The following is a 25,025-nucleotide window of genomic DNA, read 5'->3' as shown; positions in this document are numbered from 1 at the left end:
ATCACAAAAGGAACAAACAGCGTGAGTTGCGTGGCATACTCAAAGAAGTACACTTTCGCAAGTTTCAGTCAGAATGCTCGAGGCCGTTGCGGAGCTATATGCCTCTTTGAGGCAGCAAGACCGCAACCCAGCAGTCATAGGCAAATAGACGGCGTGGCTGCGCGCAGGTCCGATTCCTCGAGGTCTGCGTGTACGCAAGAAAACGACGCGTTATATCAATTGCATTTGGCGTAAGCATCACAGCACACTTCCGCGGGTGGGGTCCCGTGGCTGTGCCTTCAATAGCACAGGGCCCCAAAAGAGAGTTCCATCGAAAGGGCACAAGTTTCACGAGAGCAATCAAAAACGCGGTGTCTGATGCAGTCGATGTACAATAATACTTTTGTAACGAAATTCACTAAAAGCAGAGTGTCATGATATGCATGGAAACACGAAACAAAACTAAAGATACCATGCTGTTTGCAGCGAAAGCAAAGGATGTAGCTGGGTAATAATAAAAGATGCGGTCAGCGCGAAATAGGTCCTAGTGACGGTGGCGAAACGGCCGTGCTGTTTGTTCCTTTCTTTTTCTGCTGCGAGCGTCTCACACTCTTGGACGAAGAAAGGTACTTGTCCCTTGTGCTAACCACTGCCATTGGGGACATCGTCCCAGACGGTGTTAGCACCTCCGGTAACGTAACGTCGTGTGCTGGCTTGCGATGCCGTTTGTGACGTTTGGCCCTCTTGGCGACAGGCTCCGTGCCCTGGGCCAAGGATGCTTTCAGCGCTTCCTTCCGTTGCTGATCGGTCAATGCGGCCGGCTCCAGTGTCGACGGCTGCATCTTCTTGTGGACAAATATTTCGGGCAGCCACTGGATCGCCATCCCGCTGGCAAACACGATCAGCGTCATGGTGATGTCGAACACGAGAGCATTGTCAGAAAACATCGAGTTCACAAACGTGGCCAGCAGCGCCCCAGCACGCCCGACCGAGTACGACACGCAGAGGCCTCTGCTTCGTATCGAGGTGGGGAACACTTCCGTCGTGTAGCCGTAGTTGACCGACATGGATACGGCGGCGCTGCTGTTGACCACGAGTCTCGTAAGCACGGTCCAGGGTATGGTGATTTCCAATTGATGGAGTGCGGCCTGGAGGGTGCTGGACACGCCGAGCAGCGCCAGCACCATGGACAACGAGACTCGTTGGCCCCACTTAGTGATGCCTCGGTAGGCGGCGACGAGCAGCAGCACGTGTAGCGTGAATGCCAACACCGCCCGATGGGTATCGAGTGACGTCTCGCGAAGGCCTGTTCCGTAGAAAGCAAAGCACACCCCGAACCAGGAAACGAGCACGGATACAGCGCGCCGGCTAAGCGGGGATACTCTGGCCGAGCCGGTGGTGCTCGTCGGGGACGCCGTCTCTCGCTTCTCCAGCTGCCGCCTGAGCGCCTTGAACGTTGTCCTGGCCTTGGCCAGGTCGATGCGGTTTTGCGCGGCAGCGTTCAGTATCACGAGCTCGGCTAGCCGAATTCTGTGCGTTTCAATGAGCCAGACCGGAGACTCGTCGATCATGTCGCACCAGGCAACCGCCACCGCAGTGACCGTTGCGAGGAACGTGTGAGATAGCCACCAACTCGGATTGGCCATCGACACGAGGGACATCAGCGGCATCGCCATCGCCGAACCGACGCTCGTAGCCAGGAGGCTGTAGAGAGCGCGATGTTCCTCGCCCGTCACCTCGTAAAGCACGATGAAAACCAGCAGATTGGTGGTGCTGCTCGAGGCGGCAACAAAAGACCGTGTCACAAGGAACATGGTGAAAACCTGCGACGAACTGGCAGCAAGGCTGGCAAGCAGCATCGTGAAGGCGCAGGCAAGGATAATGGGCCTGCGCCCCTGGCGGTCAGCCGCGATTCCTGCCAGTGGAACGAACACCATGGGGGCCATCATGTACGTGGACTCCGACAGCGCGTAGAGCCAGTGGCGGCTACACACCAGGTCCCAGGCGCTGACGATGCTGTCTTCCTGTCGGTCACCGGCGTAATCCCACTGGTTGCAAGACACCACTCTTCGTTCGCTGCCGTTTTCTCCCTTTGAATAAAACGAAAAATGCATCAATGACTCATTTCATCGAGTACGCCAACGCCGCGACGGCACCAACTAGCACACGGGAATAATAGCTCATGTCGCACCCGGAATAAGACGAGCTGGTTGTCATGTTTGTTAGCAGTGAACTCAGAGGCAAGAAGCTGGACATGATGAACTCGTGCCATGCTTAATCAAAAAACGTTGCAGTGTTTAGAAATTAAGCTGATTCGTTTTAATGCGCTTGCACTCATAGGCTATGTTAGGCACTTTCCTGGAACTGTCTGTCTGTCTGTCTGTCTGTCTGTCTGTCTGTCTGTCTGTCTGTCTGTCTGTCTGTCTGTCTGTCTGTCTGTCCGTCTGTCCGTCCGTCCGTCCGTCCGTCCGTCTGTCTGTCTGTGTATGTATGTATGTATGTATGTATGTATGTATGTATGTATGTATGTATGTATGTATGTATGTATGTATGTATGTATGTATGTAACCGTTCTCGCGCCTACCTGGGTAGTAAGGTGGTCTGTGGTGGTCGAATGGCTAACGCATCGGGCTCCTGTGTTGATATAACAGGGTTCGACAACAACCATAGAACCAACTTGGACCACTGAGAAGGTGCCAATGTGTGCAACGGTGCCGCTTTTGGACGAGCCTCTTTCACGCCGGCATCGGTCATGGTAGATGCGCCACTGTGTAGGATGTGCCACTTGCTCTGCGCTATTCTTTGATGAACCTCTTTAATGCCAACTTGGGTCACCCGTTATGTGCGAATAGGTATGTGCCACTCTTACATAAGCGCCTTTGACGCCAACTTGGGAAACTAGGTACGGGAATGTGGCGTTCTGCACTGGATCGCTCAAATTTAGACGATGCTGATTGCAATTTTACCGACGTCACAAAATTTCCTCAAGGAGGGCAACCCAGTGGATTAGCAGGCTGCACCACGAATGCACTGGGCATGTGCCGCTCTTCAACGAACCTCTCGCCCACTCTGGTGACTGAGTATGCGCCCCTAGCTGCGCCGCAAGCGAGGGAACGACTCTCAGGGTTCGCGGGCATCTGCGCACCAAGCTTGTCGTCGCGGGGGCCACGAGCGGAATTCCCAGCATTGCCACCAGATGGCGAACCTTGTGCAGAAGGAAGCGCGAGAGATGAGCCGCGCTGCCTGATCACGTCTTTCTCAGCGTTCGCCCGCAATGGCGTGCCATGAATTTTGGAGGCCACGCTCAGGCTTCGCGGCGACGGCTTCAGATGCGCCGAGTGTTCTTAGGGAAGGACAAAGGAGGAATTCCGCTGCAGTCCATACCTCGTTCATAACTCGTTTCGACGGTTGCAATGTGTTGTGTCACTATATCTATTCAATGGTAAATGCATGACCGTCGACAATCATCGTGGAATGGGCGCTACCTATTTTTTTAAGCTTTAGCTAAACGGCCTGACCTATATTTTGAAACGGCAGATATGAGAACACACTGTTGCTTTAGAGTCTTTAGGAATTTCTTATTAATAATTTATTAATTTTTAATTATTATTTTTTAATAATTCGGTGCTGCCGGCGAAATTTCGCTTGTAAAGATTACTTACCCTCTAAACGATGCAACCGTGAACAAAGCCAGCGGCTCGGGCTTGCGGACAGCGAGGATGCCTTTTTTTTTCGTCTTTTTTTTATATCAGCACCACCTCCGATTCTCACTTTACTGCTTCATAGCACGTGCGATGAGTGACGAGTTGCACAGGATGAAATAGCTCCGTGTTTACGGGCATTTGATGCGGTATTTAAAGCGCAAGTTGATGAGAACAGCTACTAAGAATGGATAAATTTTCCAAGCTAACATGATCCAGATGCCTAATGTTTCGATGTAATGCCTCAGTTGTCTAGTTTGAGAACATTGAAATTGTAGTTGCAAATTTCCAACTTATCAAGTTAACCGAAGTTGCTAATAAATTTATGCGCAAATCACTACCCAATATTTCATTGAATATTTAATGCTAAACTCTGCGTATTCGAAAATCTTGTTCTAAATTTTTTTTAATTGCACAATTTTTGGAGGCCAGTTTAGCCTCGACTCATTCCCAGTTCTGGGAGCTGCTCTCACAACTGCGGTGGCAACGCGCACAAGATAACAATAAAAAAATAATAAAAGACGTTGCAATGCGTGTTGCTCATTTTGTTCGTCGAAAAGAAAATAGTGCTTTGCTACCCCCCTTCCCCACTAGTTGACTACAGGGGGCCCCCATCACTTCCACCAGTCCACAAAGGGTTCCTGACACAAGTATGGCCGAGAACCGCTGGTCGAACAATTAGGGCATGGTTCAAGCCAGAGCGTCGAGACGTTGGCGCGTTTTATTGCGATGGCAGCTATACAGACACTCCCGGCGCATTTTTGCTGTGGTTGTCGCTGTCGGCGTCGGCGTCAGCGTGATGATCCATATAAAGTGCAAGCGCGATAAAATCGTCGACGCGCACCGTATTTGCGAGTAAAAGCGTGTCATGGTGGGCCGATGATAGCGACTCAATCTCGCGCATGCTAGGGAAGAAAGCGGAGAGGAAGCGCGCCGTCTTCCATCTCATGCAAGGAGGAGAGGCAGCGCGAAGTTCCTCTAGCTCGCTCCTGGTGCCGTGCGTCCTCATTCCAGCGTTTCGACAGCGAGTGTCTGCGGTCATCGAGTGAGATGTGTGCACGTTTGATTGTGCGCGCGTGACACGATGCTTGTTAATTTTTGTTAATATACATATGTTCCGAAGTTGATGCCGCCGACGAAAATACTATCCTTACTTCGTACAGCTGTCAACTTAGCTGCGGTCGCAATCGATGCTTCGGCTTTCGGGTGAAACTGCAACTTTCTTTTATCATTTTACACCATTTTTCTCCGTCATCAATTATTATACATAAATATACGGATTCATTTAATTCTAGAACGTTTACGGAAGAACACTACTCGCAATGAGCATATGATCTCCCTTCGAGTCAGAATCTGAACACCATATTTGCTGAAAGATGTCTAGGCGTGTTCCTGTGCCTATCGCACAGACTGGTGTACAGAAGAAGTTGCAGGCTGATAGCTCGGGTTACAGCCTACGCAGCCGCAGCCTACGCAGCCTATGCAGACCACCCAGACCATCTCGGCTTGTGCTACAGTTTTTCCGCACGTTGCAGCTGGATTACGCTGTCTAGAATGACAGCCGCCGGTGCGTGGGTTCCGCAGCGAAGCATCGCGTCGCCCAAATAGAAAAACACGCGTCCGCGTGTTTTCAGAACACCGGTGCAGTAGATCCAGTGAAACGCTAATCACAACGAAGCACGGCGGGCTCGCATGTATACGCGCAAAGTGATCTCCGTTAGTTCAGGTGCAGAAACAATGTGCTGGCGCGTGTGCGGCGGAAGCTGCAGCTGAACGGAGGAGACGCCCGGAGGTGGCGCTGGGGAACACGAAGCGGAGGATAAGTGACAACGTCGACAAGAACCTGCTCTTGCAAAGCGCGATGTGGACGCACGCATCGTGTCCAAATTGAGCTTGCCGCAGTACGGGAACGCGAAGTCGGCACAAAGCGACAACGCCGACGAGACCCTGCAGTTCTCACCGATGCTGCTCGCGGTCATCGGGTTTCCTCTGTTCAGGTGTCTACAAGTGCCACTATACGTGCGTTTATTTAGTAAGCATACCTTTGCTGCAATTCACAATGCTACTAGAGATATGAACCCTACACTTCGTGTAATATTTGAAAATGCTGTTATCCCATTCATTGCTTCGTCCTTGTGGCGAAACTTGGATTCTTTATTAAAATGGAAAAGAATTATAAAAATAAACTCTGTACAATTTGAAGAACAGGCCCAAGAGCGTCTAAAATTACATATACGATGCACGCTCAAACAACGAGGTATGAGCTTTTCCACAGTTCTGCTTTCCATAAAAGCCCTAAAAATTCCGTGAGCAGGTACCCATCCCTATGCCATAGTATCTCTGGAGGAGACGTCGCCCGATCTTCCACATTACGATGTTGTGCGGAGCGATACCGGCGCTACGAAAGTCCGTAGGGTGATAACATTCAATCGCACATTCCCGAACATTAACATTTTTTGTAATTTCATAGGAACACCGACAAATTGCTTCGAAACTTACAGGTTAATAATTACGAGGAAGGAAAGTGTGGTCAGTCAAAGCTGCTTAACGCGAAATACAGGGCATTGCATGAATTCGGGTCATTTCCGTCTTTGCGGCCTCGAACGAGTCTGAGCTTGCAAATGGATCAGTTTAAACAAAATATTGCGCTACGAATGCAAACAGTTCGCCGTGGGTATGCATGTATGCACAGGTTTATTGCCTTCCACGTCTAATAAGATTGCTGCCACATTTGGGAAACGAACAGGAAATAAAGGGCAGTAAACTGACATGACGGGCCGAGACGAAGATCACGCGAATCTGCGTATCAAACAACCTTCCCACGTCAGCTGAAAGATGTCACAGCGCCAGGTCTCCGTCTGCTCTATAACCTATGCTGTTCTTAACCGTCAACGTGTGGGGTTATACACGCGTAAGAAATAAAAAGAATCGAACGCTCACCGGCACCGGTGGGTCGTATACGCTGCACTCGCTGAGGCTGCCGTCGGCCAAGACGGGTATGGCCACGTTTTTCCACTCCTGGACGGGCACGTGCAGAAATTCGTCGGGCGGGCGACACCAGTGCTGCACGGGACGACCGATGAGTCGGTACGCGAACGCGTGCAACAGAAGCACCGTCAGGCAAAGCACGGCGCACGACAGCACCCTCCTCTGGAACTTGCCGTGGCCCAGAATGACGTAGACGTTCTCCTGGATGATGGGCCGCGTGTCCGAGGAAGACACGAAGCCATCCAGGATGCTCCGCGGCGGCGACGCTACCTGATCTGAGCCGGCATTGGCTCCCGATTCCATGGGGCTGTTTACCGGCGAAGTGAGAAGTGGCGTTGCTGTTGGTACGAGATGCGTAAGGCGGCGGTGACCTGGGCGCGGGCGTGTGGGGCGGCGACGGCAGCGCAGTCGCGAGAAATGCCGCCGCTGGTCTCACCGCCGCCGAAATTGGTGGTGGTGGAGGAATGGGATGCCGTCAACCCACGTTATGACGGCTAGGAGCGTGCCTGTTTTTCGGGTCGAGCGATACTGCTGCAAGGACTCGAACAGCTGCGTACGGTTCACTATAGCTTCTTCTTCATAGCTCGTGAATGCGTGCGCACGGTGAACGCGCCACCGAGCGCAGCTCAAGTTTCGTCGTTGCCTTCAAAAATGGAGCAACCGAATAGTTTTGTTTTTAGGTTTTTTCACAGAGCACAGTGAGGGGAGATGTTAGCGACCTTAAACAAGAGCAAACGACTTTAGACCCTAAAAAAAATTGGCAGTGGTTTAGCTCGGATATGCCAGTATGCACGTAGCGAAAGCTAAGGCATAGCATGGTTAGCCTTGGTTAATTTTGATTGCGAGTCCAGGTTAGTCTGGTTGTCTAGCTATGTTGCGGCGTTTAGCCAGCCGTTCGGCGCTTTGTTCTTCTGTTTCCTGGGCAATTCGCTTCCTCTTCCTTTCTTTCCGATGTCGATTCCAGGCCTCCTCCTGCTTATCAGAATTGTCGCCATCCATACTGCCAGCTCAACTGTGGTTGCGGCGCACGCGAGCTCTCCTTTTCAATCATCCGACATGTTATAAGGCATGCGACGCAGCTGCCGAAGCGAGCGGAGGCGAGCGTAACGACGAGGAGCGCGATGTGACGTCATACCACACGGCGGGTGCGGAAAGGCGAGGCGCTGCGCACCGGCGAAACACCTGTGGCTCGGTGCTACTAGTGGCGCATCCGCAGTAGTGGCTAGGGAGCGAGAGAAAGGGAAATATCCGTGGCGAGGTTGCGCGTTGTGACGTCATTTGCCTCCTCGGAGCACCTCCACGGCGAAATCGCGAATTCGCGGCCAGTAAACCTTTCGCTTTAAAAAGACAGAGAGGTTAAGTGCGCGCATCGTGTTGTGTGCCACGGGTTGCCCGACCAGGACGTTCGCTTCGCTGTTTGCTAGCTGTTTTCTTCTACCGCATCACCGTTTCGCCGGTTTCACGACCAGCCAAGTGGAAAGCGGAAACGAACGTCCATCACATTGGAACAGAAGGCACCGGCATTAGAGGCAGGCCGTGTGTTTGGAATGCCGAAGTTTCATTTGCTCTTTCATTAAAATGTCATTGCCTGCGGGGTCGTACAGGCGTTTCGTGGACCGTTATGTCGCCTTCCATGCATGTTGGAAGTTGCGCATTCCATTAGGACATATTGCAGTAAAGAGCAATAATGGATAAAACTGTGTAATGGATGTCACTAATTTCGGCATCCCGTTCAGCTTCGTTATAGTGAGAAGTTACTGTACATGCGAACCGATAAATTGTTCTTGTCGGCAACGTCTGCGCCGATTTTGGTGAAATTTGTTGAATGTAAACGTAGCTGTGAAAGCCTAGCGATTGTATCAAATTGTAATTGACGCGCTGGAACATACACACACGCACATGCGTGCAAGCAATACACACCCGCTCCTCGCAAACACACACACGCAGGCACAAGCACGCACACAGGCATGGACAAATACACAGACAAGCGCACACAAACAACTGCGAACGCACATATGCAGCCAAACACGCCCGAACAAACACGTGCGCACACACATACGCAGCCACGCTTTATCACATAAAAAGGCGCGCACGCAAACACACACAAATACACCCGCGCAATGGATCAAGTAATCCCGCACCTACATGCACGCGCATGCAAGAACAGGAACGCACACAAACGCATGAACGCAAGCACGTACAAAACGCGCACACGGACGCACAAAGAAACACGCACAAACACACAAACAAACAAGCATGTGCATAACAAGCTTATACGCGCATACACTGTGGAGCCTCATACTGCTATCGAGTGACGTGGAAGGGGACACTCGACGTGCCTTCTCAGCGCAGCCCGAGCAACGCGTGACAGCGATAACCTTTCACTCGATTTTTCACACACTCAGTTTGCATAAGAATCAGGTTAAACAAGCAATCCAGTTTTCTTCACGCTTTCTGTTCCTGTTTCCTTCTTTGTTATGCACCGGGAGATAACGCAAAATCTCACCTGTATTAATTTTTTTTCTACAAATAGGGTTGTTTTAATACGAAACCTTCTTAGTATAGGATACCGGTTGGTAGGAGTAGTGCTATTGTGCGTTTTACATGGCACCCATGGTAATTTCACAAACGATGCAGTGCCAGGAGGGATCGGTTGGGCTTCGTTTGAAGTCAGAGAAGCGTTTAGGAATATTATTTTTGAAGGTAGACTAAGGAACATCAATGAAAAAAAATGGCCGGCTAAAGTGCACAAATAGTTGCAACCCGAAAGCGTGGACACGGAATGAAGGGGAAGGTCAAGGAAATTGGCATTCAAGGACAGGTTAATTGAAAGGGTAAATAAACAACCAGGATTCGCCAAAAAGAAAGTGAGATAATAGGAGACGCCAAATTGGGTGCAAGTGGTTGAAACAAAAAAGCGCACGAAGATTTACACATACCCAAGGAAAAAAAATCAGGAGAACAAATATGTTTGATAATGCAAAGAGCTGTTATTTCAGGCTCAAGCTGACTGCGTGAGCACAATAACATACCGGATCAAATATGCCTCACAGAGTGACTCATGTGTGTGCCGCCAAAAAAGAAAGAAAAGAAAATAAGACGGGAAATGACTCGGCACATTGCAGTGGATTCCCAAGATTCAAAGGGACACTAAGCGCAAATATCAAGTCAAGCATAAGGGATAGATTGCTGCTTGAGAATCTGTATGGCGTCAGTATCATCGCGAACAGGGGCCTAATAATTGAAAAACATGCAAATGCAGGACATGATTAGAGACTCTCCCGGGACATTCGAACACTTGTCCGATGACGAAAGCACTCCTGTTATTCTGTTATTGGTACTCAACCACTCGTTACAAAAAACATCATTGTATTGTATTACCAGACGAAAAAATACTGCTTATCCAGTTCTATTTCATCTTTAGAAAAAAAAAGAATCATTGAAATTACCTTTGGCAGGACGCGGGTGGCCCTAAAGTTTCGTTTTCGCCCGACTCTGCGCCGACCACGCTTTCGCGTTTCTTCAGTTTCGTTATCGCGTAGTGCTCTGCTGGTTTCGCTGGCTCGCGAAACTCGCACAAACGGCAAGTGGCAGAGAATTCAACTTGCACGTGATGTCACGGGGAGCACGAACGGTCTACGCCACTTGACGAAAAACCCGCTGCAGCGGCGAATCATGACACGGAGCCGAAGTCTGTGAGGCGCCGTTCACCGACAGCGGCAAATGGCGGGGAAGGAATATGCAACATCACCGATCCCCCGGTTGGGTTGTGGGAGATTTGAATTTCGAAAAAGGCATTCGGACCCTTCAGATGCAACTTTCTCGTAAGATAACAAATTTCTTGGCACGAAACAAGCGTTACGAGGTCTCTGCAATGGTATTCAAACAGTCCACGTCGACTTATTATGTGCCTTTTGTGTCCCTTTAAGGCAGCGGCACCCATAGGGAGTGTCCACCTTCAGGAAGCGTTGTAATTGAAGAAAAAGTGTGAGTAGTAAAGTAAAAGACGATTGAATCATCAGTGGAAGAACAGCGCGCTAGAGATTGATAGAACTGGAGTCATTGCAAGCGTAAGTAATGGTAGAGTATGATGCAGTGGCGTAGCCAGAAATTTCGTTAAGGCGGGATAACCTTCCAGCTTGGCCTCCTCCTTACAGAATTTGTCGAAGCATCCAATACATGAATAATAACTGCATTGCCATTGCCAAAGATGCTGCAAATGAATTCTTGAACGCTACGCAATGTCAAGACAAGTAAAATATGTATTTTCTCATAAAAGAATTATACTCGTATGTGTCAAAAAATTTTCACGATATAACTGATATCAATGCTTCCATGTTTCTCTCTATTCAGTAAGTAAAAAAAAAAACATAACGCGAACTTTAGAACTATATCAGTTTGTATATCAGTGCATGCCGCTGCTTTGAAAAATGTAAAGGCCACGAAATGAACAAGTTTTGGACAAATATTTTAACGAAACTTTGTCATTGAAGAACCTTGTTTACCATTTTGTACATATGCAACGGCTAGAGAAAAATGTTAATGACGCTGTCCTTTGTTCAAATGTATTGTCGCCAATGCTGTCATTCGTCGTGTATTGTAATTACACGAATGTTATAGTCGCAACATAGAGCGCATATAAAAAGCCGTTCTGCAAAATACCCGAGGGCGAGTCAAATGAAAGTGAGCCAGTGCGAATATGTAAGAAACGGAGCACCTTATTTAAAAGTAGGCTCCATGAGAATTTACACATTTGTCCCACTGACTAAGAAGTCGCGCGCTTCCCGTTTCATAAAACTCATTGGGTTAGTGGTTCAAAAAGTTAGTAACTGACTCCTTCACGTCATCGTCCGACACGAATCTGGTTCCCTTGAGCCGTTTTTTCAATTGCCCCAAAATGTGGAAGTCGCAAGGCAACAGGTCTGGACAGTATCGCGGATGCTGCAGCGTTTCGAACTTGAACTTTGCCATTTTGGCGCCAATCCAGTTTGACGCCAAGATGACGCCAATCGTCAATTTTCCACTGTTCTTGATAGCGGCACGCAGCCGATCCGCCTTTTCAATATATCAGAAACGATTGATAGCCTCTGCAGGTTTAGTAAAATCGATCAATAATGGTCCCAGACAATGAAAAAAAAGTCAACAACACGTTTCCGGCATGAATTATGGCCTTTGCTTCCTTCGGGGCTGGTGCATGTTTCCACTGTAAGCTTCGCCATCGGGTTTCAGGCTCGTAGTATCGGCACCATGATTCGTCACCGGTCACAACTGCAGACAAAAAGTCGACCCCCTCATTCTGCTACCGGATTAGATGAGTCAAGACAGCGCCGACCCTCTCTCCGTCTTCTGGCGGTGGTTCAAGATCTTGAGCATCCACTGCGCACACAAGAGCCGATAACCGAGATCTTCAGGGATTATGGTGCTTTCCGAACCGTGACTGATATTCACACACCCTACCAATTCATCGATGGTTATCCTCCGCTCTGCACTTATCAGCTCATCAGCCTTTGCAATTGTGTTGGGGGTGATTGAATGGTGGCTTTGGGGACCCGGTCTTGGATTGTCTTTGCAACTTTCACGTCCTTTTTTGAACCGTTTGCTCCAACGCTTCACAGTGTCGCATAAAATGCAATGTTCAACGTACACGGCAGGCATGCGCAGACCATTTCCTTTTTGGGAAACACCTTTAGCTGTCGAAAACCTCACGACACCATGCTGTTCAACATTTAGAGTGTCCATTATGTTGCGCAACCAGCCTCAACACAGTGTATGAGACCATTAAAGAACATTTATTCTCACACCTGCATGTCACTTGTAAATGACAGATGCCTGTGTGCTACGCGCATGCTTCGCAGATAACAAAAACAACCGTTATTTCTCCGGGTTGGTTGGCTCACTTTCATTTGACTCGCACTCATACATTAGAAATGCCAAGATAAATGGAATATACAAATGCGAAGATACAGCTTGATAAAGTGCGAAAACTGTCACAGGAAACAGACTTCACTGCACGTATATACAAAACCTCGCAACAAGATATTTAAATGGACGTATAAGTCTCCAATATATCTACGCATCTAAGTAAAAGTCACTGTATATAATGCGGCAGACGAGTCAAATGAACATGTTGCGCAACAACAGATTCCGAGGTCACAGACCCTCTTCCCTCTACTCCCCCTGTTCTATTGCGCGCGACAGGAGGCGGCGCGCATCCTCCCAGCCTTTCTCTCTTGAGCGCACAATATTGAGCCACCATCGTCGGACCACCCATGCCGCCACCACCCACCTACGCTTTCACATACACATACAACAGGCGGCGCGTGGTCACAGTGTTATCGCCCTTGGACTTTATACGGGACATGAGGGCGATGGCAGTAATGTGCCTGGAGTGTCCATGTAATTGCTGCCGCAATAATATAATAGGAGTATCTAGCAACTGAAGCGTCCCATCGCCCATTACTTTCCGCAAAAGAAGAAGTAGTAACAAAATCGAACTTAACAAAAGCAACACTGTCTTTTCTTCTTTTGTGGGGCGTGGTCACGGAAATGAAAAAACGCGAAGGAAACCATGCTGGCCACAATCGAATGTCTATTTCAGGGACCTAATGTGGCTGTCGAAAGTATACCGAAAGAAAACGTGAGATGCTTGGTCCACAAAGAACCATACCCATACTGCTCGGTATCCTACACCGGCCAGACAAAGTTCTCCAGAGAGGTTGCGCTTTACTGAACGCGTTGCAATCCGTCGAGTCCACGTAGCAGGGTTACCAAGTCTTCGGGAAAAAAAGAAGCCGAGAAAGTCCGAAAAGTAGCCAAAAAAGTCGCCAACTGCGGCAAATGCTTTAATTGGTAGCCAAAAATCTAGCCACGGTGCGACAAACGAACATTTGCCCATTTCTAACGCGAAAATAAAGAACAGGATAGATATATCTGTAATTTCCTGCTGAGCTGATGACAAACAAAAATAACAGTACAACACAGTAGTTATTACGTAATATTGTATCGTAACTTAACATAATGTCTGACGAACTGATGTTCTTTGATAATTTCCACTGTACACTTGCGGTGCTTTCTCACAGCCGAACAGGTATCGCCAGTTGCAGTAGAATAAACTTCCTGAGCGCGGTCCTTGCACAGATGGTTATATTAACGCTATACCACTTCCCCGTGCGAACTAACGTTCCCCGTGCGAACTTTATGACGTCACATACTTTTTCTGTTCCCTGGTACGCAGTCGCATAGTCAGATAGACATTGGCACCTGCGGTGTCATGGCTGCCATGGCGTGTTTTTGGTTGTTGCAGGCGCTTCTGACGCGAGAAGTATGGTCTTCGAGATTCTCCATAGAGGTAACCGTCACTGGTGTGATACTAGGGCACCATCTCTTGCTTCCGCCCTTCGAAGGATGCAAAAACATTGCCTATAAGATTGCTTAATTCCGGTTACTCAGAGGGAGCTTCTTGGGCCTGCTCAATTAAACGTCAATGACAGTCCCGGATTGCCCGAGACATTAATTTCAGCCAATGAGCATTGCAATGATGCATCTCGGGCAAGACCTGGGGAGCCCAGGGTGACGAGCGGAGGAGGCTCACCGCACATGTGGTGGCTATGATATATTTTCAGCTCCTGAATTTGCTTCCGCAGCTTGTAAGATGCACAAGCATGGCCTTGAAGATCTGACGCTTCGAAGGGGCCGTCGGGAGAGTGCGATTCAGCCACTACCTATGCCAATTACCACCTCCGAAAGGAGCCATAAAGTATCCAAGTCCCTAAACACGATTTTCGATCGCCAGGAGCTTCTAAATGTAGCCAATTTGGCGAGAAATCGACAAATCTTTCAACCCTACCCGCAGTGATGACGGCGAGCTACCAAACATTGTTTCTCTTTCTCGCCTGCTAGCCAGAAAGCGTCGAAAACATTGCCCGCTGAAAATCCACCCGGTCAGAGAAAAACGAACGCGCATCGAAATGAACCGCACGATGGTCGGGACAGCACGATAAAAACGCATGCGCTGTTGCGGGCTCCCGCTGCCCGTGGGTAACGAGAACACAAAAAAATGGGAGAGGCTCAAGTGTCCTCGCGAATAAATGTAAAAGTAGAAAAATAAATAAGAATGTAGCTACCTCTGCTGGCTTTAGTGTCTTGACACGCTTGCTTTGGTACAGGTTAAAAAAAATGTTGATAATATTTTCTGTGACATGACGGCAAAAATAAACCACAACAACGCTTTGTCTCATTGGACCTTGCTGCGTGCTTTGTCAACTTGTCTAATAGTGTGTTGATTTGGCTTCTCTCGTCGTAAGGTCCCATGTACTACTTCGGTAAGGTCAATGCACCTTTGGCGTCAGAGGCTTTAACAACCTTAAACCCACAAAGTTCCGCAATTGAAAATCTAAGACAGGACTTTGGAAATGTCAATGCACCTTTCGCATGAAAAGTTTATGAGAACTTTATACCCGTAAAATGTCCGAATTAAAATCCATGCGCTCCGTAGATTCCGCGGCCTACGAGCCCGCTTACCATCAAAACGCCTTTGGAAACTGTGTGCTCAGATGGGGCTCCTGGCGTTATGCGACTCCCGGTATATGGGCGTTGCCGTGAAATCCAGCCCGATTTCGATGTTTTCGCGCTGCAGTGTCTTTTCGAGCATGAGAAGGACATTCTAGACAACATCTAGAATGAATTCCAGCGCCGGGGGTTGATTTGGTCGGTGGTGCATGACAGCACGAAAAAATTTCAGAAAGTTAGGGGGGGGGGGGGGGGGGGCTCAAGTCCCATAAGCCCCCGCCCCTGGCTACGCTCATGGTATATTGGTAGAGCTTTTTAATACGAAAGACCGGGATTAGATACGCAAAATTCTAGGTGGCGATAAATCTAGTATAACCTGCCTAACTCAAGAAGCCTTTGTGTGACAGAGAGAGAGAAAAACTGTATTGGTGCAGTGATTCTTATTGATGAGTCAAGATGGTCGGTCCATCTAGTTCGGGGCTTTCGTAGGCCAGGTATTGCTATTACCGCACGGTCCGCGAGTCTTTCTGGCAAGTCGGATCCGCGTTAATGAGGCTGGCCTCCCACTAAAACATGTATCTGTTATCTAGTATTATAATTTTGAAATTGCATTTGTGCGCGTAGCGCCACATAGTGTGGAGTGAATCTCTCGCGCGATCGCAGTGCGAGCATTGTGGCGGTGGATAAATGTACGGGTAATAATTGCGTAGGATTACGGAGCACAGACGTGTGTTTGAGTGGAGCTGTCAGATTAACACCACCTCCGTTCTGGTGAGCGAGAGTTGAGGAGCCGCGAATCTCCTTATGCAAAGACGAAGCTCCCGCAGGATCTATCTGTATGTCCAGCAAGCCCGAGAGGCGGCGACGAGGCAAGGCCTCGAAGTCCCCTCATGGGAGACCTGAGCCCGGGTCATCAAATTTGCCGGACTCAGAATAAAGTTGTTTCCATCCATATGTGGAATTGGTTGCGGCACGAAGGGAATGAATGGAATCGGCTGCCCCGTTTCAAAAGGATGCCAATAAACATCATCACCAACATACAAAGTGCGAGCGTCACTACCCGTAAGAAGATACGTGGTTTGAGTCGGTATGTTAGGGCAGGTCGCGTATTTTATCATTAGGATGTGTGCGCCTGGGTCGCAACTATAGACCAACTAGAGCAGGAGAATGATAAGCTCGTAAAGCTAGTCGGAAAGCTAGAAAAGGAACTCAAGAGCGAGCAGAACCAGAGGAATTTGGTGGGAGATAGGCTAGCCTACGTCGAAATGAAGCTGAGCGCTTCGATGCGAGCACCACGAACGACCCTGGCTCCGAAGTGGGAACCGATCAGGAAGCAAAAATTGCCACGCCGGAAATCAATGGCACTGACGTAATCGATGATGACGAAAAGGCTACCACTCGTAGTGCGGGCAGCGGAAGTCGAGGACAGAGCGAAGGGCGAGGCCAGAACAGGAGGGCGGAGGGCAGCTCCGAACGCAGCTTCCGGAGACCAGAACTAACGGCGTTTAGTTGCCTCTTTGAGAATTTTAACGTGCGTAAACTAGAATCGGTAATAAGAGAGGGAGGGAGAAATTACGTGCAAATGAGTGAGTCCAGGTCAGAGCTCTTCAGGGGAAACCTGTCAGCGATGTGTCAGCGAGGGCCAACGAACATCTGTGAGACGCGATGAGGGAGCAGCGCCTGGCAGTGTTAACGGGAGGAGTAATTGACATGCTCTGTGAAAATGGCCATCGCACCGGCATCATCATCGTCATCTCTACCTCACCTCTTGCCTTATAAAGTGAAACGAGGGTGAATCACAAATTACCCAAATCAACAACAATGTGTTTCACAGCACTGCGGGTGACATGCGTTGACAGGAACCGAGCTGACAGGCACCGATAAGGAGATACGAAAAGAGAACAAATTATCTGAAAGAGAGACGTCGGCCCAGTCTATTACGCGCTGGCCTGATCTCTGCACAAGAGGAGGAGGATAGAGGACAAAGAATCTTAAAGAGCCCCGCACTAAGGGAATCGCCGGAAGCGAAGCCATCTATACTATTTGCTTTTATTAACGATAATTAGAGAAGATGTCGGTGGCGAATGCTTAACCTCTTCACAGTTTAGTGCAATACGGGAGGCCAGACGCCAGAGAGAGAGAGAGATAGAGATAGAGATAGAGAGAGAGAGAGAGAGAGAGAGAGAGAGAGAGAGACCTTATTATAAGAAAGGCAGAGAGGTGCACCTAGGATATGACATTCATCCCTGCGATCTGTACAGGAGCAGGAACAAAGAGGACAAAAGTGTGGTCAAAGATGGCGATGAGGACATTTATTTATTTATTTATTTATTTATTTATTTATTTATTTATTTATTATTACCTTCAGGGCTTACAAGAAGCATTATATAGGGAAGGGCTTTAGTATGTCAGTAGATATAAAATAAATACAAGGAGAAATGAGGAACAGTCATACCGCAAAGGAAATACAGGAACATCAGGTAAATGACCACAAAAGAAACATAGCAAAAATAAACACTTCAAAATCAAGTAACAAGAATAGGAAAGCAAGAACATGGAATAATAGCAATGAAAGAAAACGATAGCAATAGGTGACAACCTGGTGGTGACGCAGTTTTCAAGTAGGCTTATAATTCGTGTGATGGTGCTCTGTGAAAACGGTCTGTACCTGTGATAGCGACTAGTGACGCAGGCAGGTGGTGCCACTCAAGACATGTTCTCGGCAAGAACGAGTATGTGTAGGCAACTGTGTGCTGCGCAGGTACATGAACTTTGAAGCGATGATTGATACGTGCGGAGACATAAGACGCTGGTGTAATGTACCGGGACTTGAGCTTGTGGTTACGATAGTAGATTTAATGAAAGAGGGAGAGACGAGATAGTTTTCTTCGGGAAGAGAGAAGGAGAATGCAAAGAGCAAGTTTCATGTTAGTAACGCTAGAAGTACGGTGATAATTGTTAAGAATGAAACGGACCGATCGATTTTGGAGACTTTCAAGGACGTTTATTAGTGTAGCATGCCCAGGGTCCCATATTGAGCATGCGTATTCGAGGTTAGGTCTGACATAAGTGACGTAGAGTTGTTTTAGTTTCGGGTGAGCTAAAGAAAAGTTACGTCTGAGGATAGCCAAGCATGCGGTTAGCTTTCGATGTGATGTATTCGATGTGTCTTTTCCATGAAAGATTGTTAGCAATATGCACACCGAAATATTTGTAAAAAAGTATCGGGTCAAGCGGAGCATGGTTAAGTATGTGGGCGGGGCAAGCTGACTGGTTACGTGAAATTTTCATTGTTTTGTATTTGGAAGTGTTTAGTTCCAGTAACCAAAGCTTGCGCCATGCTGCAGTGTTATTCAGATCATCCTGGAGTGCTAAAGTATCGTTAGGGCTCTCAATCTTGCGGTATGTAACACAGTCGTCAGCAAATAGACAAATGGAAGTTGCAATTTGGTTAGGAAGATCATTGATATAAATTAAGAAATGTTAGGGTGCTAAAACAGAGCCTTGAGGTACCAGTGAAGCAACCGGAACTTCAGGAGAATCATTATCATTAATGCTTACATATTGTGTACGGTTAGAAAGAAACTCTCGAATCCAGTTGAAGACCAGGGGATCAATGCTTAGCTGGCCGAGTTTTAGTAGGAGTAAGTGGTGGTTAACTCTGTCGAAGGCTTTTGCAAAATCTAAAAATATACAGTCTACTATAAAGCCAGCGTCTAGAAAAGTATGGAGATCACTACAAAACGTTTTGCATGAGAAGGACTTACGGAGCCCATGTTGACTGTTATGAAAAAACCGGTTTGATTCCAAAAAGTTGACAAGATGAGACAAAATTATGTATTCAAATATTTTACATGGTACTGATGTCAAGGAAATAGGTCTGTAGTTGTATGGGTTATGGGTGTCGCCGGACTTGTGAAGGGGAATCACCTTTCCTTTTTTCCAGTCTCTGGGCAAGAAGGTATTGTTCAGATATTTTGTAAAAATCAAGTTCAATATAATGAAACTATATTCGGTAGTACCCTGCAAGACTTTGGAGGTAATGCTATCAATACCGCACGAAGAGGATCTTTTTAGATTGTTAATAATAGAGCAGATACCATATGAGCCGAGCAAAATCGGTTCCATTGGAAAGAAACTAGGTGCTATGAATGGCGTAGAGCTGCCAGAGTGAGTGGGGCAGCATGAATGGGTGAAAGCGATGTTAAGTGTAGACGCACAATAACGGCTTGGGATTCTCTCACCTAATTCATTAGTAAGAGTTATACCTTCACTATCGCGGCTTTTCACGACGTTTCAAAAGCGTCTCGGATTCGTTCTGAGTAACGATGGAAGCGTGGTGTTATAGAAAATAAATTTAGTTTCTTTAAAAGAATTGCAGTAGACGTTTGCTGCGACGGCCTAAGCGGAGCACTTGTCAGTAGTTGACGATTGTTTTGCAGCACGGAAGAGTCTGCCTTTCTTGTTAGATACTCGGTTAAGGTGTCTGGTGTACCACGGTGCGTTAGATGATTGATAAACCTTTCTTAAGGGAATATATTGGTTTATTAGATGCATTGCTTTACCTTAAAATGGTGCCCACAATTCTTCGACTGATGCGTCGGTGTGAGATATATAAAAACTGTCGAGGAAGGAAGAAGGATTGGTGTTGATAGCGTCAAAGTTAGCTTTATTATAATCTCTGATAAGTTTAAAGCGCTTGTTCCTTTTAGCAGTTTGTACAGAGATAGAAAAATGTATCACGTCGTGATGACTGAGCCGTGGCAGGTGAGTTATTGTTGATACAATTTCAGGTGATGACGTTAGTATCAAATCTATTAAGGGTGATGTCGTAGAAGTAGCACGTGTAGGAAGGCGGACTAGTTGCGATAAGTAGAAATGCGAGCATGTGGCTAGGAAGCTACTAGTTTCGGCGGAAGCAGGTTCTGCAAGCGGACATAAATGAGACTATTGGACTAATGTGAAATTAAAATCACCTAGAAGAAAAACTGGTATACCGGGAAATCTGGCTGAAATCTGGCTTAGGCAATCATGAATTGCCTCGCAAAAAGAGCTGTTGGAGTTAGGCGGGCGGTAACAATTTCCAAAAACCATCTTTCTAAAAGCAATGGTTATACAACACCACACTATTTCTAAATTACACGAAATGTTCAAAAGAGTGCATCCAAAGCATTCATTCACGCCAATGAGGACACCGCCACCCGTTCTCTCAGCGCGGTCACGAGGATATACGGTGAATCTTTTCTCGCACTGAAAAAGTTCACGGGTTGAAATTTTGTCAGATAGCAAAGTTTCAGTCTGCAATATTATATCAGCATCTGTATCATTAATTAAGGCGCTTAGATTGTCTCTTTTCGCGATAAGACTGCGAATATTTGTAGAAAGCACGCAAAGCACTGACGGGTTGCCACCACCCTCCGCACTGTCCTAGCTAGCGGCAGAGTAGGTACGGCCTGAGCGGGTCGCCCTCAGGGAAAGGGCAACCCGCTTGAAGAAGTAATTGGCGAAGTGGTGTCGGAGTGAAAGGAAGACGTTTCGCAGACGCAATTCTCGGAAGCATCATACATGCAACAATTTGTTTGCATATAGCCTTTTGTACTGCAGTTTGAAGGGCGTTTTTAGACATCATTAAGGCGGGATGCGTGCACATTAGGACGGGATGCGCATGTCCAATAACCAAGTAACAATGGTTTCCTCAATTTCTTGAGCATCGATACAAGTTTAGATTCGAAAGCTAACACAGGTTAGTAAGTGATCAAGCTCCTCAGTACAGAGCCTCGCTGGTTGCCCTGATCATTGCCTTTTCGACGTAAACGGTCAGGTACGGTTAACTCTCAGTGGATTTCACCTTATTCGTTCAGATGACAGATGGGGGCAGGCTGAGCTCGGTTTCGGAGGGAAGTGACGACGATCGGTATCCACATTCCCGTAGAATCTGTGTTGCTATTAGAATACTATGGTCTGATTTAAGGAAGAAACACGAGGTAGATGGGGACGATTCGTTGGGCCTCTTTACAGGCATAAATCTTTCTATTTAATCACTTGCGTGTAGACATATTTTCCGGTTATGAACAGAAATTTACGTACGGTCTTTCGTAATCATGCAATGTTGTAGAACCAATTGTAGTTTTCGATGCTTCACTGCTACATACTTCCGCTGAGCATACGCGTATAGCAAAAACAATACTGCAATCATTTGGAGCGCATTCCTTAAACGGATTCAAAGCTTTTTAAGGATGCGCAGTAGATGAGGATATATTCAGCTTTCTATAAACCCAATGCTTATACCACTTCAGAACTGCGTTGCAAATATCTGTAAAAAAATGTAGTCGCCTACCTGAGAGTAAAGCAGTCAATTCGTGTGGCAACATTTACCAAGCACAAAATTGAAAAAAATATGCACAGTTCCGAGACATATTATAGAGCAGGAGAATATAGAGCAGGAGCGCCCTAAGCAGGCGCTCAAGCACATTCGTAATTGGACAGAACTAAGCTTATTCTTTAAGAAAATGGTGGGCCATCAATAAAATGTGTTCCTCACATCTAGAGTTTGTCGGGCGCCCTTCTGGTGTAGTGTATAGGAAACTCAACGCACGTGTCACACGACAAACTTCAAGTCGCAATGAAATCAAAACTAAACACAGCTGTTCAGTTTCGCTAGCACTAAAAACGAAGAGTAATTTCACCAAGTCTTCCCTTGGTGAAATAAAGCCTTCAATATTGTTACACAACAGAATGTTTGCCCTAATCATTATCAGGCAGGTCTGTCTCAAATCGCTTTGGTGTAATCGATATCACGTGCATTCGCAAGAACATTAAGACTCGGCGCAGGTCATTCGGTCACACCACTGGCAGACCGTGGGCGCGACTTCTTTCCGGTCCCCGCATTTTGCGACAAGGATGCCTTGCGAGCATCCCTCCACTCCTCGGTTTTCCTTGGCCCCTCAAGGAGACGGTGCTGCCGCCTTTGCTTCAGGAACACTTCGGGCAGCGACCGCACCGCGGCAAGGCACACGAACATCATCGCCGCCGCAGCAGCGTCGACGGCGAGCACGACTCGATGACTACTCGCCGCCGACGAGGCCACCGCGAGCAGGGCACCGAGCCTGTCGAAGGAATACGACACGCAGAGGCCGGTGGCGCGAAGCGCGGTCGGAAATACCTCGGTCGTGTAGCCGTAGGTGACGCTCATTGCGGCAGCGCACCCGCATGCTACCAGGACGCCGCACAACGACACCAGCATGGCGTTCTGGTGGAAAACCGCCACCACGTGCACGGGCGTGCACAGGCAAAGCAGATGGAGGAACATGGTGAGCGTCCCGCGGCAGCTCCACCCGACCACGGTCTGGGCGGCACGCACATAGAAGCCCAACTGTAGCAGAAGGTGCGCCGCCTGGACCCACGCTGTCCTGGGCGCGAGTGACCGCAGCTCGATCGCGTAGTAGCCGAAGGTCAGGGTGAACCAGCCTGCGGCACCACGGTGCCACAGCTAACGCTTTCTTTGGGAACATCGCCCATGGTGGACTCGCTCACTTGCTGGCGTCTCTTGATCTGTTGTTTGAGGGCGGTGAACGTGGCCCTCGCCGTGCCTTCACCCTGGCCGTTGCACTTGGCTGCCGCCAGGAGCACGCGCTCGGCATCGCGCAGCCCGCAGGTGGCCAGGAGCTCGCTGGGCGATTCATCCAGAAGCAGGCAACAGGCGGCCAGAGCCACCGTTGGGACCACGATGATAACCTGGGACAGCATCCAGCGTGGCTCGAACAGTGCAACTAGTGCCAGGAAAGGTGGGCACAAGATGGCCGCCAGTCCGGTGGCCCACACGCTGTACGCGGCTCGCCGCTCATCCCCGGTCACTTCATAGAGCAGCGTGAAGAGTATGAGCGTGGACGATCTGCAGGCGGCGCACTCGAAGAATCGGGCGAGCAGGAAGAGAACCAAGGTGTCAGCCATGGCCGTGTAAAGGGTGGCCAGCAGCAGGGCGCTCACTGTGGCCATGATGACCGGTTTGCGGCCCCACCTGTCCGAGAGCACGCCGGCTAATGGGGCAAAGGGCATCGCACCAATCATATACACAAGCGAGGAGCACTGGTAGAGCCAGCGGCGCCCGCACACCAGGTCGCAGTTGCTGACGATGCTGTCCTCGGTGCTCCCCATGTCGTAATCCCAATTATCACAGTTAACTACGCGGCGCTCCTCTTCCAATGCGATCTGCATTAGATACATGCCGATCGTGGTTTCAGGATACGTCAGTTTAACTCGTTGAAAATCTGTCTACATACGCGAATCAACTTGCATACGAGAATTGCTCACTGATTGCATCGTTACTCGAGGTGGCCGCATCTTCCTACGGTCGGTTAAATTCGCACCAAGCAGGGGCAGTTCACGAAGACGCGACAGAGCCTAGGGACAAAGGAAATCTGCACTTCTTATTTTGCTGGAGTAAGGGTGCCGGCAGATTTAAATTAATTGTGACTACTCCGCGTACGCCCTAATATATACGTATCAGCAGTTTCTAATTCAGAATAGAAACCTTGAAGTTCGGCTTGGTAGCAACCGTATAGCGTTACAGCAACTACTTTCAATCCTATTCCTTAACTGAAAGCATCTAAGAACTACGCGGTAGCCTAAATGCATTATTATATTATTAGAGGGAAAACAGCAAGAGGAATACATTTGGAGAGATACAATACGCACGATAGAAGCTGAAGACAATATTGCTAATCGACCGACGAAAGTCGGTGGCTATTCATGACTTGAGTAGCTCAACATCTTTGTCAAACATCGCCCTAACAGTCATGCGACGATAATTTTTCAATAAGCCTGGTGGCTCAACGTGGCCGAAAGCTCATTTGGCGCTTCCATAGAACCTGCGCATGTGTGTAGCGTGCCGGTTCACTATATTGTTACTCAGGAAGACGCAGACGCGACTCTACATGCAAGTAGGTTCACACATCTATACGCTATTGGCAAAAAGGCAACAGCGCACGCTAACCGCTAATCGTCGTCATCGTCTGCACACCGCGGACCTTTGACGTCTTTGGACATCAGGAATACTGCTCTGTAGCAATATGAACGGCTTTTGAGTGTGATAAGTTTTCGAAGCTATTTGTGATAGGCCTGTTTCCTTGAAAGTCGCTGCACAGTGGCTGTGCCGCTGGTCGTGCAGCACCACGGCGCGGTGACGCAGGTTCATTTCGCATGCACAGTTCTAGCGCGACGCCTGCTGCTGCGACGAATGTTGCTTCACGAGAAGCGCGTACCAGCGTTGCCGTTCGGCGCTCTTTAGAAGTGGTGCTGGAACTACCCTCGATTCATGTTTCGACATGTTTGAGGAGTGTGTTTCGTCGTTCTCCATGAGCGATGCTAATTCTCGATTTTCGTTTATGGCGAAAGAAAAGAACTGAGGTTTCCTTTAATTTCATTCCCTGTTGGAACGCCGTTCTCGAACTACACGCGTCCAGAACTGTAGCCGAGGTGATCGTGTTACCAAATTTTGCATTAAGCGGCTCTCTCAGCGGCTCAGGCTTGTTTACGAATGCCGCTAGGCGCCCGCCAACTTCTTGGACACACGGATGCTAAGGTCCGGGTAACCAGTCATTATTATCTTGCAACCAATGTCTCTAATCGCTTGTTACGCTCAAGGCTGTAAAGTCGAAGGGTTGCGGCCCTTTGGATCTAATAGAGCTGGGCTGACTTCTGAAGGAAGGAGCGCAAAACCTAATCATGAACTCGAGAACGATGTGCCAAAAGTAGAAAAAGACCTGAGTGTGTTGCCAAAAAGCAGTATGCACTGCAATTTTGTCCGCATATCCAAACTCATGTTATGTCCACCACGTAGAAGACGCAATA

At 48.3% G+C, this 25,025-nt stretch overlaps 2 protein-coding genes across 2 annotated transcripts; both read right to left on the bottom strand.

Moving 5' to 3' along the window:
* Positions 1-506: 506 nt before the first annotated feature.
* Positions 507-6,971, bottom strand: LOC142574839 (solute carrier family 22 member 7-like). The gene is made up of 2 exons (XM_075683843.1): positions 6,621-6,971; positions 507-2,069 (listed from the first exon to the last, which is right to left on the bottom strand). The coding sequence occupies exons 1-2, from the start codon at positions 6,969-6,971 to the stop codon at positions 507-509; spliced, it is 1,914 nt and encodes a 637-aa protein (XP_075539958.1).
* Positions 6,972-22,628: 15,657 nt separating this feature from the next.
* Positions 22,629-23,330, bottom strand: LOC142574838 (solute carrier family 22 member 16-like). Its single transcript, XM_075683842.1, has one exon. The coding sequence runs from the start codon at positions 23,328-23,330 to the stop codon at positions 22,629-22,631; it is 702 nt and encodes a 233-aa protein (XP_075539957.1).
* Positions 23,331-25,025: the final 1,695 nt, after the last annotated feature.

Source organism: Dermacentor variabilis, chromosome 3, assembly GCF_050947875.1.
Source record: "Dermacentor variabilis isolate Ectoservices chromosome 3, ASM5094787v1, whole genome shotgun sequence".
In the NCBI taxonomy this organism is placed as follows: Eukaryota; Metazoa; Arthropoda; class Arachnida; order Ixodida; family Ixodidae; genus Dermacentor; species Dermacentor variabilis.
This window is presented reverse-complemented; position numbering and strand designations above follow the sequence as displayed.